The sequence below is a fragment of the Microtus pennsylvanicus genome, chromosome 2 (genome assembly GCF_037038515.1).
Source record: "Microtus pennsylvanicus isolate mMicPen1 chromosome 2, mMicPen1.hap1, whole genome shotgun sequence".
Taxonomy (NCBI): Eukaryota; Metazoa; Chordata; class Mammalia; order Rodentia; family Cricetidae; genus Microtus; species Microtus pennsylvanicus.
Genome location: NC_134580.1, coordinates 139,246,706 through 139,262,836, shown reverse-complemented (window position 1 = coordinate 139,262,836; position 16,131 = coordinate 139,246,706). Strand labels below are relative to the sequence as shown.

Below are 16,131 nucleotides of genomic sequence, written 5' to 3'. Positions count from 1 at the left end.
TATCTATCTATCTATCTATCTATCATCTCTCATCTATCTCCCACTGAAGGCTGGAGAGATGGTGCAGCAGTTAAGAGCATTGGTTGCTCTTCTAGAAGACCTAGGTTTAATTCCTAGCATTCACACAGTTGCTCACAACTGAATCTGGAGTCCGGAACTGCAGTTCCAGGGGATTGGCTGCCCTCTTCAGGCACCCTCAGGTACTAGGCACACAAGAAGTGCACAGACATACATGTAGGCAAAATATCCATACACATTAAAATAAATACATCTAACAACAAAGCCTGCTGGATTTGGCTCAGGATTTATAGTTGTGGACCCTTGGTTACTCTCCAGATAGTGCTTAAGTTTCCTTTTAATAAAACATTGTTGGTTGGTTACAGGGTTCTTTCTGATGGAAGGAGTTGGTTTCAAATAGTCATGCAATTCATCATTAGTCACAAAGAGAAAGATCTAGATGTAGAATTCTCATTTTGACTCTTCAAGAAACAAATACTTTTGAAAATTCTGAAAACTCTCTTGACACTAAGGGAGATAGGAAGAAGCGGAGAATCGGAAGTCCAAGGGCTGTGGGGGAGGAAGCGAGAACAAACCCCGACCAGCTGTAAGAGTGTCCACAGCTGGAGGTCAGGCCTTCCATTTCTCTCTTGACATCTTGCTCATTTCCTAGATAGCAGTTAATACATACTGCAGACTGTCGTTACTCCGTGCATGTTAGCTTTCTCGCCTTTTCTTTGGCACCAAACTTTAAACCACTGAACAATTTCTGCATCATAGGATCTGCTGGCAGTTGGCACCCGGATTAGAGAAGACTTTGTGGAGCCCACCACTCAACGCATAGCCTTTTCATGTCTGTTTGAATTTCTACAAACTTCCTTGGAGGAATGACGTCAATTCATGAGAAGGGAATCTTCCCCATGGATGAGTCTCCTAATGGCTATCCAATACCAAGTGGTTACCCCTAAAAACGTGTATACACATGAACAACACTGAATGGACTTGGCACGTTGTATTAATATATCTATTCATTTATATGGCAAGTTGTATTAATATATCTATTCATTTATGCACAAACAGTAATACTTAAAAAGAGGTCAATACTGGGTGATGGTGTGCGTGACTTTAATCCCAGCATTTGAGTGACAGACACAAGCAGATCTCTGTAAGTTCGAGGCCAGCCTGGTCTACAGAGTGAGTTCCAGGACAGACAGAGCTGTGACACAGAAAAACCCTGTCTTAAAATCACCCCCTATACTCTCCCCCCCAAAAAAAAAGAAAAAGAAAAAGAGGCCAAGAATTTGAGAGGCAGTTGGGGGTGGGGAGAGGTTGGAGGGAATAGAGGGAGGAGATAAATTATATAAATGCAGTGAACATACATGAAACTTATATAGAAAGGTCACATGAGGCTGAAGCAAGACTCAAACTTTGTAGGTAGGGAAGTTTGGAATGAATTCTAGAGAGAATGATGGCTTTCTTAATAATTAGTAGCAATTTGTACACACTGGGTACCATGCACAATGGGCTGAACACATGGAAACCATAGGTTTTGCTCATGTCTGATGCCCATAGAGGATTTAGCGGTCAGAAGAATTCCTTTAACAACTCAAATGATACCACAGGTCCATACTGATTACAGTGATTACAGTGAGAGACTCTGTCCCTTTACTCCAACCCACGTCAAAGATCTCTTGTAGCAAAGGATGCAATTTATTCATTAGTTTAAGGGTCATTTCAAACTCTTAGTCTCAGGCCAGTCCCAAGTCATTTCATGCCTAGGAAACTGATCTTCCAAGAGATTTATGGAAGGCAAAGCCCTTCCGGGTACAACTTTCATTTGTTTAGGGTTTGCTTTCCACGTTTCAGTCATGGAATAGGCACTGGGCAAATAGCGGTGCAAATAATTTGGCAGAGAAAAACGTCGGTGGTTTGAGCCATGTGTCATCTGTATTTTGAGGAGAAATTTGCATTGAGCAATAGGTTAGAGTTTCAAAATCCCAGAAAGTCCAGGAATATGAGAAATAGAGGTGTATTGCACAGTCTCAGCTGAGAGTCCTTGTCCTATGTTTCAGCTTCAGGTCCTGGTGGCCCTTTGTGACTCACACTTTCTGCTCTTCTCTACCAGTAAGGGCATCAGACTTTCAGATTTCGCAATGCTCAAGGCTCAGGTGGTCTCCTGGAATGTCCCTGTGAGGACAACTTCAAAACAACTTCTTTCATTTTTAACTCTCTGGTAGTTCCTCTGCTGGCCGCATGGTCTTGCCTGAAACAGGGTGTCTACCGTCCACTGCTGTAGTATCAAGACTTTTGTTCTCTGGCTAAGCTTCCTGACTATGCAATAGCAGCTGGGAGGGCCCAAATACACTCCCCTGGAGCCACGCCCACTGGCAAAGATATAAAGGGTGATGCTTGGCACTGGTCATCGGAGCTACTCTGCCTTCACCATGAAGTTCAGCAGCTTCTTCCCTTTCGCGGTGCTTCTTGCTCTGGCGATCCTGGCATCCTGGACTGTGGAAGGAGGCAAAAATGGTGAGTAGGGGTTAGAGTGGTCTAACCTGCCCAGAGTGCAGGGTGTGAGGGCTGCTGGGGTTGAGTGGGCTCTCTTCTGTAGAGTGTTCGCCACATTCCTCTGGACCTCCTGGAGGCATCCATATCTGGCTGGATTCTGAGGTGTCCATGTCTATTACTCTGCCATCCTGTGAGCTCAGGTCGCACTCTATGTCTGCTTCTGTCCTTTAGCCTTTCCGTTTCTGCCTCTGGCTTTAGTTCTCAACATCTCACATGCTTGTTCTCTCCATATTTGTTTCTCTTTGTCTCCATTATTCCTATTCTCCCTTTTTGTCTTTGCGTACTCTAGTTTAGCCCTGAGGTGGAAAAACTTGCCTGGGAACCCTGTGCCGGTCTGTGATCTCCTCAGTCTGCGATTTTTTCCTGGTTACATGTCTTGTTTGACAAAGCCAGTCATTTTGTTTATTTGCTTTGTTTTTTCCCCTTGGGATCAGTCAGATATCTCTCTTTGTAGCTGTGGGCTACTGGGATGAGGATCTAAACTCTGGAAAGTCGTCTTTGTCTAGGAATTTTGATAGATATTCCATACTCTCCTAACTTCTTGACATTTTTTTAGATGCTATCAAAACTGGAGCCTGCCCTTCTAACAAGCCTGCCAAGTGCCTTAGGAGAGAGAAACCAGAGTGTGATTCTGACTGGCAATGCCCTGGGGAAAAGAGGTGCTGCCAATTTCGTTGTGGTTTCAAATGCCTTAATCCTCTTCCCATCCGCAGACCAGGTGAGCCAGCAGAGGAACGTGGGGGAGAGGAATGAATCTCAAGACCTAGCAGTGAAGGGGTTGGGATTGAGTGAAGGGTCTTCCTAGAAATCCTTGTTTCTAAGAGCTGTTGAGTGTAACACATCAGTCAGCTAAGGCATCATTCTGCCATTGGCAGGAAAAACCACTTGTCTGAAGCAGACACTCTGTAATGGTTTTGGGAAAAAAATCATCTGGGCATTCAGACAGCTTGATGCAAGCCATCAAGGCTTTCAGTATCACATAGATGGTCACCTGCATTGACCGGAGGCCAGATGTTAGAGAGGAACCAGGTGACATATCTGGGAGGAGGTGATTGAAGTGAGGGGTGAGTGGGGATGATCTTCCTTGCTTGGGCTGGAGAGGATGGGTAAAAGAAACACAATGTGGGGCCTAAATCTTAACACATCTGACCTGTGGTTCTTCTGTTGCCAGTGAGGACGAAGCCTGGGAGGTGCCCAAAGATTCAAGGACGATGTCTGATGCTGAATCCTCCCAATAAGTGTGAGAGGGATGGCCAGTGCGATGGCAACTATAAGTGCTGCCAGGGCATGTGTGGGAAAATCTGCCTTCCCCCACAGTAAGGTACGGAGTGGGCTTGGGTGGATAGATCTCGTCTCTCTTCAGCCCTTTTCAGCTTTAGGCTCTGGAGGTCAAGGCTTATGGGCAGGGAGACTCTAACCAAGAGCTGTGTGGCTTGTCCTTTAAGGCATTTTCCATATATCTTAGTGCAAAGACATAGGATTGCCTGTGTCTTTGAGCCCACTGCAGGCTGTCTGGGTAAGAGCCATGGAGGAATGACTTTCTGAGTCTCTCTATCTGCAGAACGGAAATCCTGAAGTTAAAAGGGGTTTGCAAAGCACTGTAAACATTATTTGTTATCCAATTTGTTTACTTCATGGTGTCTGGGGTCAAAGCAGAAAGGAGAGATATTATTAGAGGATTGCCTAGTTCAATGCTCTGAGTTTGGAATTTCACAATGCAAATGAGACTTGAGCTCATTCTCCTGAAGTCGAAATCCTCTCAACTGCAGCCCCACTGTTTGATCTCTCTCAGCTGGCTTCCTTATGGAGGATCATATGGAAATGATTTGGTTGGTTTGTATATTAAAGGTCTTATCTTATTTTCTCTTGTAGTCGGATTCCTGACATTTGGAGACAGCTCTGGACTTGTGCTCTGTGTGGTCTGGAAACTTCTTTGCTCCCAGGTTCCCTGACTCTCAGGCATGTGTCCTGTCGAGAGGGTTTGCTTCTGCCACCAACAGTTCTTTTTGATATACGCTCAGCATTCTGGAGGCTTTTAGGAACTACCATTGGAGAGCAAATAAATAAATGCAATTATTTCTTTAAGCACACCCTGGCTCTGTGATTCACTGAAGAGATGGGTGTGGCAAGGATCAATAAGTCTTGGGGATGAGGCTTCCTACATTCATGGAGGAGATGGATGAGGGTTCCGGGTCTGGGCAGTCTTGAACTTACGCTATGAATCTGACAGTACCGACTCTGTGGCGTTCGGAAAAGTGATTTTTACCTCCTACATATCATGCTTTTAATCTCCAAAGTGGCAAGAGAAATAAACCATTTTCTTACAACGTATAGGACACCAGAGGGTGAATAAGGGTGCAAAGTGTGTGTGATGTGCAGAGGGCACAGAAGTGTGCAAAGCGTGTGTAATTAGCAGAGGGGGCACAGGGGTGAAAAGTGTGTAATTAGCAGCAGTTCTTGACCAGAGCCCATTCACACCTCACGCTACTTTCTGCTTCCTGGTGTTAATAAAAATTATAATGTGGTATATGTGTGTGCAGGTGTGCTCACCTGAATGTGCTTTTGGAGGACAGAGCAGGACATCATGTGTCTTCCTCTGTTTCTACTAATCACCTTGATCAGAGTCTTTTTATTGAGCCACAAGCTCACCAATTGCTGGCCAAGGAGCACTGAGGATCTGCCTGTCTCTGTCTCCAAGTGCTGGGGTTATACATACGTGCACCCAACACCCAGCTTTTTACGTTGGTACTAGGGATCCAAACCCAACTCCTCATGCCTGTTAGTCACTGACCAGCTCCCCAGTATACCCTGCCCATTTGTAGAGTTTGACTGCACATAGATTGTAGAAGACAAGGTGGTTATGAGCCAGCGACAGCTCTGAGAACGGTTGTGATGATGCTTTGTAAATGTTGCAGTTAGAATCCACCGAGTTTTAAGATTCCTTAAGCAGTTTTTTTTATTGAGAAAAAAACAATTTCCGCCTCCTCCCAGCCTCCCACTCCCCTCCCACTCCTCTCCCTCTCCCCCCACTCCTCTCCCCCTCCCTCTCAAGTCTGAAGAGCAGTCAGTGAGTGTGATTGCTGCGTTAAGACTAAGACCAGAAATGAACACACTCGAGACTATTTCACAAACCTGTGCTGAGCTGCATTTCCAGTGAACTTCACACTGACGCTGGAAACAGCAAGGGTTTAACACTGTTCTCCAGCAACGTTCGTGATCTCTGAAGCAAGGCAGGATGCTACACCAACAGGGTGTGCTATGATAGAGAAGAAAGCTTCTAAACGGTCATGTTTTATTTCTATTTTAAAATTTATGTGTGTGTCTATGTCGGTCTGTCTGTCTGTCTCTGTGTGTGTGTGTGACAAAGTCTAATGTACCCAAGGCTGGCCCCAAATTTCTGATGTTCTATGCCTCTCCGTCCTAAGTGCTGGGTTATGTGTGTGTGTATGCTGCCATGTCTATCTTAAATATCGTCATTTTAATATGGAAATTTGTAATGCGCAGTAGCTCTAGACACCTGAGATTCATCAAAGCTGCTGGGCATGTGGCCTATATAGAATTCTGGAGCATTTTAATCATCAATCAGACATAACAGATGTAAGCAAACAAAGAAACAAATGATACAAATTTCCTGGTCAATAAAGTACTGAGAATGCTTACGGAATTGAACAGCAATCTCTGTTATTTAGCTTTTGTTTCTTTCCCCATAATTACCTGCTTGATTTCTATCTGCTCTTTTGAAATTGATAAATTAGAATGACATGTGTTTATGGATTATAATATATTGCTAGTTGTTAATTGGTAAGTTATAATTGTGCATATTGATAGAGGATGATGTGATGCTTTAATATCTGTACACTCTATGGAATATTAAATTAAGCTAATAAGTATATCCACTGTCAGGGCTCCATAGGGCATCAGAAATGGTCAAATAAAAAAATCACCCTGAGTGAGGTAACTCAGACCCAGAAAGGTAAATATGGTATATATTCACTTATATGTGAATAACAGCTGTTAAATAAATGACAACCAATGTACAATCCAGAGACTCAGAGATGTTAAGTAGAGAGGAAGGAACTAATGGGGCCACACAGATATCCCTGCTAGGGGGAAATGCCAACTAGCCATCTCTTGTCACCAAATGAGGCTTCCAGTATCAAGACTGTGTTGCCTTCAATTGAGTTGCTGACCAAGCGGGTTTCATGGAAATCCTCAAACAACCCAGGCTGTTACTAAGGCAATGGGTTGTTCTTCACAAACTGAAAGCAAGGCCCCATTGTTGAAGACAGCACCACACAACTCATTGAACCAGGCAAGCTACATGGTGCTACATGGAACCTCTACCTCTATATTCAGGAAGGCACTCTGCAGGTTACCGAAAGAGGAATGTAGACACCAACCCAACCGCAAAAGCTTTGTTCTATCTGTCCTGCCTGTAAGACATGCTAGGGCAATGGTGGCACAAATCTTATGGGAGTAACCAACCAATGTCTGATTTGATTAAGATCCACTCCACAAGATGCAAACCATATCTGACACTGCTTGGGTGATCAAGAATAAGAGACAAGAAAGCCAAGAGACCTAGGGTTAAACCCATGTGAGCCACCATTGGTGGAAAGGTGCATAGGAGAGTACATGGCTCTGTCACCAAGACAAGGTACAGCCCGCCTTTGAGGCATGCTCTGTATCTGGTCTAGAATCTTTGAGCATGTGCTCAGCAAGCTGAGCCAGAGTTGCTTTGGTGCCGCACTTGCTCCACCTTCTGGTCAAACACCGTCACTACCTCTGAATACCTTCGGGCGACTCAGCCAGTTCAACGACACTCCACCTGCTGGTCAAACATCATGACTACATCCCACACAACCAATTCTCTGAGGATCAAAACTCACTTGGGAACCTTAAGAGTAAGCTAAGCTAATACACACACGCACGCACGCACGCACGCGCGCACGCGCATACTCATATACATACACACATACACATATGAAAAAGACAATCTTAAAACCTTTCCCAAGTCAATGATTGGGAATATCACAGCGTAGGGGATTAGGACCCTGCATACTGCTACCGTGAATAGGATGTTAGGCAAACTAACTGAGGAGTAAACAACTGGGATCAATACATTTTTGCTCCTAGTGGTTATCAGTCTTTCAATTCATATCTTATCCTTAAAAGTGGCTTGATAATGGTGCCACATAGGAGAGACTGACTGAAAAGATACAGGCTTTAGAAAAAAAAGCTACTACTGAGGGTATGCAAGCCTTACAAACAGTTACTAAGGAGAAAAATACAGGTTCTCTTGGTTTATAGAAACAGGGTTTCTCTTTGTAGTACTGGCTGTCCTGGAACTCATTCTGTAGACCAGGCTGGTCTCAAACTCACAGAGATCTCCCTGCCCTTGTCTCCTGAGTGCTGGAATAAAAGGCCTGCCCGACCACACCTGGCAATGATACAGCTTTGACTGACAAGATAAAGGCTTTATAACATTTACCAATGAAGAAAACAAGAAGGTAACTGATAATATGCAAGTCATACAAATGATTATTAAGGAGAATAATACAATCTTTACCGACAAGATAAAAGCTTTAGAATTTTTTTCTGATGATGAGAATAGAAGGGTGATAGATAACATACAAACCTTAGAACAGATTACTTTTAAAAATTTGGAAACATTAGAAAAAGCCACTATTGATAAATTACATGGCTTAGAAAAATTTATTAAAACTATTTAAAACTTTTACTATTAAAAATAGTAAAAGTGTTCAGACACAGAATTCAGAGGAAAGTCAACCTTCCCATTACCTTATGGAATCAGAGAGGAGTGACTCAAGGTTATTTTAAAAACCAACCTGCCAGGCAGTGGTGGTGCACACCTTTAATTCCAGCACTCAGGAGGCAGAGGCAGACTGATCTCTGTGAGTTCAAGGCCAGCCTGATCTACAGAGTGAGTTCCAGGACAGGTTCCAAAGCTACACAGAGAAACCCTGACTTGAAAAAACAAAAACAAAACAAAACAGAAACTAACCTTTATTTATTCAGTTACCATTCAAGAAAGAACACCAGACAACAGCTACCTCCAAGGCCACACAGAAGTTAAATGGGATCCTATGGAAATGTTAGATTTAAGGAGATTTAAGGAAGCAATAGTTTTCCATGATATACATTCACCTTATGTGAGGGTGAATAAATGGTTCATTCAGAATAAAATCACTCCAAAAGACTGTAAAGATTTAGTGACAGCAGTATTGTCATATGGTCCTCAGTTGGAATGGAACAGTTTATGGGAGAGAAGAAGCTAAGGCCCTCAAACAACAAGATAAAATCTTTGGTGAGGGCTGTTGTGTTGATGTGAATAGTCAAACTGCATTTGATGATCACACCTTGCCCCCATGCTGTACAGCAGCCTTAAATACTTGAAATAAGATCCAAGAATCAGGAAAGAAGGCTGAGCCATTTACCAAAGTTATACAAGGCCCAAAAGAAAGAAGTCTGCACTAAATTATGGCAAAGATGAATATAACAGTATCATATTCAGAAGTTAGATGAATATTAATTGAATCCTTGGATTTTGAAAATTCTAATACACAATGAAGAAGTATAATGGGCCTTTAAGGATAAGATCAGTAGCCGTAGAGGAATGGGTCCCACACACAGTCAATAATGGGTCTCATAACCGTGATGATGCTTGGATAGGACAGGTGATTTCCAAAGGCATGAGGAAAAACCAAAACCCAAAGTGTCAAACGATTTAATTGTAGTAAACAAGGTCATCTAAAAAGGAATTGTAGGCAGGGCATTCCTGGAAACAATGTCTCCTCTAGAGATAACCCGAACCGAAGGTTCCAACCTTCTGGAGTATGTGGAAGATATAGCAAAGGCAGACATTGGATCAATGAATGTAGATCAACAAGGGACAAGAAAGCCAACCATTTAACACTGAGAAATGCCTTGGGGGGCAACTTGTGAGTCCTCATGATAGCTTTGGTTCAGTCATTCCGTTACTGTTGGCAGAGGCTGTTTGTTAATTTTCTGCTTCCCAGACTCGAAATAGCCACACAGAAACTATATTAGCTACATCACTGCTTGGTCTATTAGCTCTAGCTTCTTATTGGCTGGCTCTTACATCTTAATTTAACCCATCTCCATTAATCTGTGTATTTCCACGTGGCTGTGGCTTACCAGCAAGGTTCCGGTGTCTGTCCCTGGTGGGGGCTATGTGGCATCTCCTGACTCCACCTTCTTTCTCCCAGCATTTAGTTTAGTTTTCCCTGCCTAGCTCTATTCTGCCCTGCTATATGCCCAAAGCAGTTTCTTTATTAATCAATGGTAATCACAGCATACAGAGGGGAATCCCATATCATGTCCTCTCCCAGAGCAATTAAGGAACATAGTGCATATTGCGAAAAAAAAAAAAGAAACCATACTTCTCTGGATGATAGTACAGTTTTAGAAGAAAAATCAAAAACTTCAGGAACAGCCATAAAGTCAATATTTTGGCAGATTTCTATACATTATCAAAGACCAAAGGCATGAATAAATGACTTTGTAATTGAGTTCTTTTAGCCACAGGAGCAGATGTAATAATAATTGCACAGAATCTTGACATCCACACTGGCCTCTTCAGGATGCATATGTTCAGCATTTAGGGATTAAAACACTATCTTGGATAAAACAAAGTGTGAATTGGGTCAAATGTATAGGGTAAGAAAGACAGACAGAAAAATTAAAGCTGTATGTGGCTAATATAGCAATAAATTTATGGAGATGTGATTTGTTACAGCAATGGAATACTCAGATTAACATTCTTCAACTGTTGGAAACAAACCATAAATCAATGTGTGTTTCTTGGAAAAATATTAAAAGGTATTGTAAAGAATAGTTTGCAACCATTCAGACTACACATAAACAGGGCACAACAGCTGCTAATCTTTTAAAGGCACTAACAGCCCTACCTTTAAAATGGTTAACTGACAAACCTGTTTGGGTGGAACAACGACCTTTGACATCAGAAAATTACAGACCTTAGAACAGCTGGTACAGGAGCAGCTAAATACTCAACATATTAAAGAACTGACCAGTCCTTGGAATTCTCCTGGATTTGTTATTAAAAAGAAATCTGGAAAATGGAGAATGCTAACAGATTTGAGAGCCATAAATAAAGTAATTCATCTGATGGACTCTCTACAGCCTGGAGTTCTCCTGACTTCTCTATTACCTAAAGGATAATCTGTTAGAGTTAATGATTTAAAAGACTGTTTCTTCACTCTACCTTTACAAAAAAAGGATAGAGAAAAATTTGTCTTTATGGTGTCTACTCTTAACTACTCTCAGCCAGCTAACAGATATCAATAGAAGATTCTCCCAAGGGGTGTTAAACAGCTCCATCTGTGCCATTATTTTGTATGACAGACAAAGGATTCACATACAGTTTCCTCAATTTATGATTTACCATTGTGTCGGTGATATCTTACTAACTGATTTAAATGTGGATACTTTAAAGAAATGTTCAAAGAAGTAAAGAAAGTTTTGCCTTGTTGAGGAAACTGCTCCTGACAAAACAAAGAGGACATTCTATTAATTACCTGGAATATAAAATAGGTTTACAAAAAATTCAGCCCCAAAAGGTACAAATCAGGAGAGATCAATTTTGGACTCTTAATTGAAAGACCCTACAGACCCCCTCCTCAAAACCCGCAGCTAGCATGCTCCCGGGGGAACGTCCTGTTTGCTTTAAAAAATTCTCCGTATCAGCAGCCAGCCTGCTCTCGTAAGAACATCCCATGTGCTTGAGAGAGCAGGATGTCTATGAGATAGGACATCAACAAAGCGGGTTGACTGCAAAACAGGATATCTATAAGATAGGCCAGGCATCCATGCTGAGAGAGGAAACCATTCATGCCCCCACCTCATTCCGATGGACCGATAACCATGCTTTTGCTTCTGTAAACTTGCTTTTTGCTCTCCCCTATAAAAAGCCCTCCCTCCAGTTGGCAGGCGCGCAAGTCCTCTGAAAGACTTTGCCGCCCGCAGGTACCTGTGTTTACTCAATAAACCTCTTGCTAATTGCATCCTGTGGCCTGGTCTCGGAGTGTCCTGGTTCTGGGGTCTTCATCAGAGAGGAAAGGTCCTCTCTGAGGGTCTTTCATAATGACTTTCAACTGGGAGACACTAACTGGCTATGAGCCACAACTGGCTTCACAACTCAAGAACTCAGTAATTTGTTTTAATCCTTACAAGGTGGCAATGACTTAAATAGTCCAAGAAAATTGCCAGCTGAAGCTGAGAGAGGGTTGGTTTTGGTAGAAAAGAAATTACAGGATGCACATGTGGATCATTTGGAGGCAGAGCTGGATTGTATTCTGGTTATTTTATCTTCTTTACACTCCCCTACAGGGAGTTTAATCTTAAAATGTATATTTTTACCATATAAACAGAGTAAAAAATTAAAGACCTATGTATAAAAGGTTTCTTAGTTGATTCAAAAAGGAAAGTTTAAACTTTATCAATTGACTGGAATGGACCCGACAGAAATCGTAGTAGAATTCTCAATGCTGGGTTCTAGAGTGGCTTCCCAATTTGCCTTTCTTTTTTTTTTCAAGTGTTAATTCTGTTTTATTAGCCAACTGGAAACTAGACAATTCTCCAGTCCAGGGAGACATTAACTTAATCTTCTTCTTCATCATCACCAGCTCCGGCACCACCCTGGCCCTTCTTGGCATTCTTCCTCTTCACTCGGCCTGGTCGGCCACCACCATAAGGAGACAGAAGGGAGAAATCAATGTGCTTCTGGGAGTCCAGACGAACAATGAAGGATGGGATGTTCACCACCTGCTTGCGGACCCTGATGTGACGCTGGCGGATGAGCACACGGGCATGGTGAATAGATTTAGCCAAACCCAGTTTGAAGACCTGGGTCTGCAGCCGCCTCTCCAAGAAATCTTCAATCTTCAGGCCCAGGATGTAATCCAGCTTCATCTTGCCCTCATCCAGCACCCCAATGCGAACAAGTCGCCTCAGAAGAGCATTGCCTTCAAAAAGACGCCCTGGGTCTTTTTCGTCCAGCGTTAGCAGCTCTCGGGCGGCCTTGCGGATCTTGGCCAGGGTAAATTTGACTCTCCACACCTCACGCTTGTACCGGAGGCCATATTCTCCGATGAGTTTCAGTTCCTGGTCGAGACGCGACTTCTCGAAGGGTCTCCGTGGGGTCACATAGGTCTTACGACAAACCCAACTTCTGGCAACCGGCATGTTGGCGTCTCTAGGCCTGCGGCGCCTAGGAGCTCACGACGGCGACCCCAATTTGCCTTTCTACCAAGAGTGGATGAGGAGTCCTTTTTTTTTGCCATAACCTCACCAGCATTTGTCGTCAGTTGTGATGCTGGCCTTGGCCATTCTGACTGGGGTGAGAAAACTTGTATTTCACTGATTGCTAAGGATGATAAATACTTTTTCAGGTGTTTCTTAGACATTTTATTTCTTCTATTGAGAACCTTTTGCTTATACCTCCAGCCCATTTCTGTGAGTTCAACAGATTTTATTTTTATTGGTTAACTTGCTCTACTTCAATATGTAGCCTGTTTTCGTTGTTATTACATGCACATATGTATACACACATATATTGCTAAGTGCATCCTGCTAGTTATGTATGTTACTCATATGTATGTTTTCAGGACTGACCATTTGCTATTGAATAACCAGTGCTGTCCTGTGGTGAAGACTGTTTCTCCCACTCTCAGCATCCTTTAGTTGAGGCTCCCTGAGCTTTGAACCGTCCACTTTGACATGTTCGTTGTTGTCTTTTGTGTTTAGGCAGTCGTGTTGATGAGACTTTATTGGTGTAGCTTCTGACAGTATTACTAGAAAACACAGTCTGACAGCAATGTCCCTGAACCTTGGAACATGTCTTCTCTGACGTTTCCTAGGTTGTCAGCTTGAGGCTCCACTAAGAAGAGGATCCGGCAGGGATTAGGGTTAACGGTGCTTGCAGTGACTGGCAGTCCTAGCGTCTTCTACTGAATGAGGGGTCTCTAGCTGTGACTCACCAGACTGACACAGAAAGCCACATCCGTTACTTGTGAAACTGTTAATTCCAGGAGTCCCACCAACCCTATGCTCCAGAAGCAAGAGACTTCAGGAGAAAATGATGCAGAGTAATATCTTTTTTTTATTGAAAAGATTAAATTTGAATATGAAAGGGTTAGGAATCTTAAGGAAAAGCAAGTGTGAGAAGGAAGTGAACCCCGGGGCTTGTTTCTGGGACCCTGCGGGAGTCTCAGTCCTGAAGATGATACAGACGTCTCTCAGTTCAGTGACACCTAGGGAGGGAGAGGACAATGTGTGAAGCAGGGCAGGGGAGGGGACAGGGACGTTTGTTGTAGGTCTCAGGTTTCTGTGGTTGCCTCTACTGCAGGGTACTGCTATTTTTCATTTCTAGTGTGTCACATGCGGGGACAATTTTTCTTTCTTTCTTTCCTTCTTCCTTCCTTCCTTCCTTCCTTCTCTCTCTCTCTCTCTCTCTCTCTCTCTCTCTCTCTCTCTCTCTCTCTCTCTCTCTTTCTCTTGAGAGGGAAGAGGAAACTAATTCTTGGAGCTACGGCCTCTGAAAAAGATAATTGCTCCTTACTGCGCTGTGTGGACATGAGGAGATTGCATCTACTGTACTATTTTTTGCCACAATAAGCATGGAATTAACTTTTACAAGCACAGCACAAGAACTGACAAGATTCTATTTAAAGCTTATACATGTGCTTGTACAGGTGGTATACGCTCAATTTTATCACTCACTGGATTGGGCAGGAGAAAACCATTGATGCTGTACACTAAGGGTATGAATTCCAGACTCAGTCACAGCTCAGTACCAATCTCTGCTCACCTCTCCAAAGGTCACACTCCACATCTCCGCAGGTGTGCGCTGTAGGGATCAGTCAGTTCCACGATGGCCCAGGGAATAGCCATGTATAACTTTGAAATGCTTAGGCGGGCATCTCGGGCACCTGGTAATATCCTTACCTTTATATTGGTCCAGATCTTCAGCTGGCCAGTCAACACATTATTTCCCAGCAATCCGAGTTTTCATTCTGCTTTTAAAAGAGCTCATTCCTTCTCCTCGAGATCCTCTAGTCTTGTAATCAAGATAGCCATCCTCACTGAAGCCACTTTTGGGATTTTTTGATTTAAAGGAACTCCACGAGCCTTCCTCACTGAAGCCACGTTTGGGATTTTTTGATTTAAAGGAACTCCACGAGCCTTCCTCACTGAAGCCACGTTTGGGATTTTTTGATTTAAAGGAACTCCACGAGCTCTCACTCCGGCTGTATTCCTCATGGGAAGAACTGGATTCTCCACTGCCCCCCAGGACGTTTACATGAAGGTTTTCATTAGAATGTTCTTCAGACCCATGTGAGAACTTTTCTGTGGAGAGAAAAGAATGCCTCACTCCCTATGTCCATCCTTCTGTATATTCTGGATCAGTGCATAGGTACACTGTCGAGAGCCCGTGCTTCAGCTCTGGTGATGGACCTGTGTTCAGATCTACCTTGTTGCTGTTTTGTTGTCTATGAAGTTATTGACCTTTTAGTCTAGTTAGAAGTTGGAATGATCTACTTGTCAAATCCCCTCACAGCTAATAATGAGGGTGCTTTTGTTACCTGGTGCCCCACATTCCCCTGCAACCCTCATTACTGGTGCTTTGATTGTTATGCCACTGATAGTCACATAAAATGTGTGGCTAAGACAAAAAAAAAGGGGGGGGGAGTGGGAAACAAGACTCAGTTTCCTTCAGGGATAGAAGCCCGGGGAACACAGCATTCTGCAGAATCCAAGTGGACCCCTTTGACAACATTTTTTTTTTCAAATATCTTTCCCTCAGAACAAACTTGTCACTCACCACGGGGTCCCCTCGCAGCTGCTTCTGTCACCAGAACCAGGAGCAATGTAAGGAGGAAGAAGCTGGTGGGATTCATCTTGCCAGGAAGGGCCTTGGTTGAGAGCTGAGCTGAGCTTCTCCTTATATATATTTCCTGACTAGCTTTGCCTGCAGATTTCTTATCTGTAAATGTCAGCTTCATTCTCTCTGCTCAGTAGGAGTCTTGGTACTGCGCCCTTGAACTCTGCAAGAACACCTCAGAGCACACCCAGCAAACTTCCCTGGTCCTGTGAGAACACCACACATACAGTGATTTCTGTACTTTCAGAACCTTCCCCTTCCCCTTCTTCAGAGTGGGGAAGAGACTTCAGGCTGCAGAAATATTCAAGACTTGATCATGCCTTCGTTCCCCAGCATGGAACCTCTTCTAAGACACCAGCACTGAAATCAGTTGCAGATACAGCTCTGCCCTGTGTTTTCAGAACGGCCTTCATCCGCAGAATTTTTATTTGAAAAGGCGTGAATGCAGAGGAAAGGACACAGAGGGAAATGGTGCTAAAGAGAACCCAAAGAAAGGAAATTTGAACAGTCCGTAGAGGATCTCATTGTCAGAGCCATTACCAAGCAATAGTAAGGCCCGCAGTTTAGGCCTGAACACTTCATAATGAACTCATAAAAAATAATTAGGTGAAAAGAAAAAA

At 43.2% G+C, this 16,131-nt stretch overlaps 3 protein-coding genes across 3 annotated transcripts; 1 reads left to right on the top strand and 2 right to left on the bottom strand.

The window, feature by feature from the left end:
• Positions 1-2,412: 2,412 nt before the first annotated feature.
• Positions 2,413-4,656, top strand: Slpi (secretory leukocyte peptidase inhibitor). The gene is made up of 4 exons (XM_075963930.1): positions 2,413-2,526; positions 3,122-3,283; positions 3,737-3,886; positions 4,438-4,656. Exons 1-3 carry the CDS (start codon positions 2,442-2,444, stop codon positions 3,883-3,885), a joined length of 396 nt encoding a protein of 131 aa, XP_075820045.1. The 5' UTR covers positions 2,413-2,441; the 3' UTR covers position 3,886; positions 4,438-4,656.
• A 7,490-nt stretch (positions 4,657-12,146) lies between these two features.
• On the bottom strand, positions 12,147-12,853 carry LOC142844486 (small ribosomal subunit protein uS4-like). The gene has a single exon (XM_075963001.1). It carries the CDS (start codon positions 12,811-12,813, stop codon positions 12,229-12,231), a length of 585 nt encoding a protein of 194 aa, XP_075819116.1. The 5' UTR covers positions 12,814-12,853; the 3' UTR covers positions 12,147-12,228.
• A 1,751-nt stretch (positions 12,854-14,604) lies between these two features.
• On the bottom strand, positions 14,605-15,533 carry LOC142845166 (seminal vesicle secretory protein 5-like). Its single transcript, XM_075963929.1, has 2 exons — positions 15,452-15,533; positions 14,605-14,976 (listed from the first exon to the last, which is right to left on the bottom strand). Exons 1-2 carry the CDS (start codon positions 15,525-15,527, stop codon positions 14,615-14,617), a joined length of 438 nt encoding a protein of 145 aa, XP_075820044.1. The 5' UTR covers positions 15,528-15,533; the 3' UTR covers positions 14,605-14,614.
• Between the last annotated feature and the right edge of the window lie 598 nt (positions 15,534-16,131).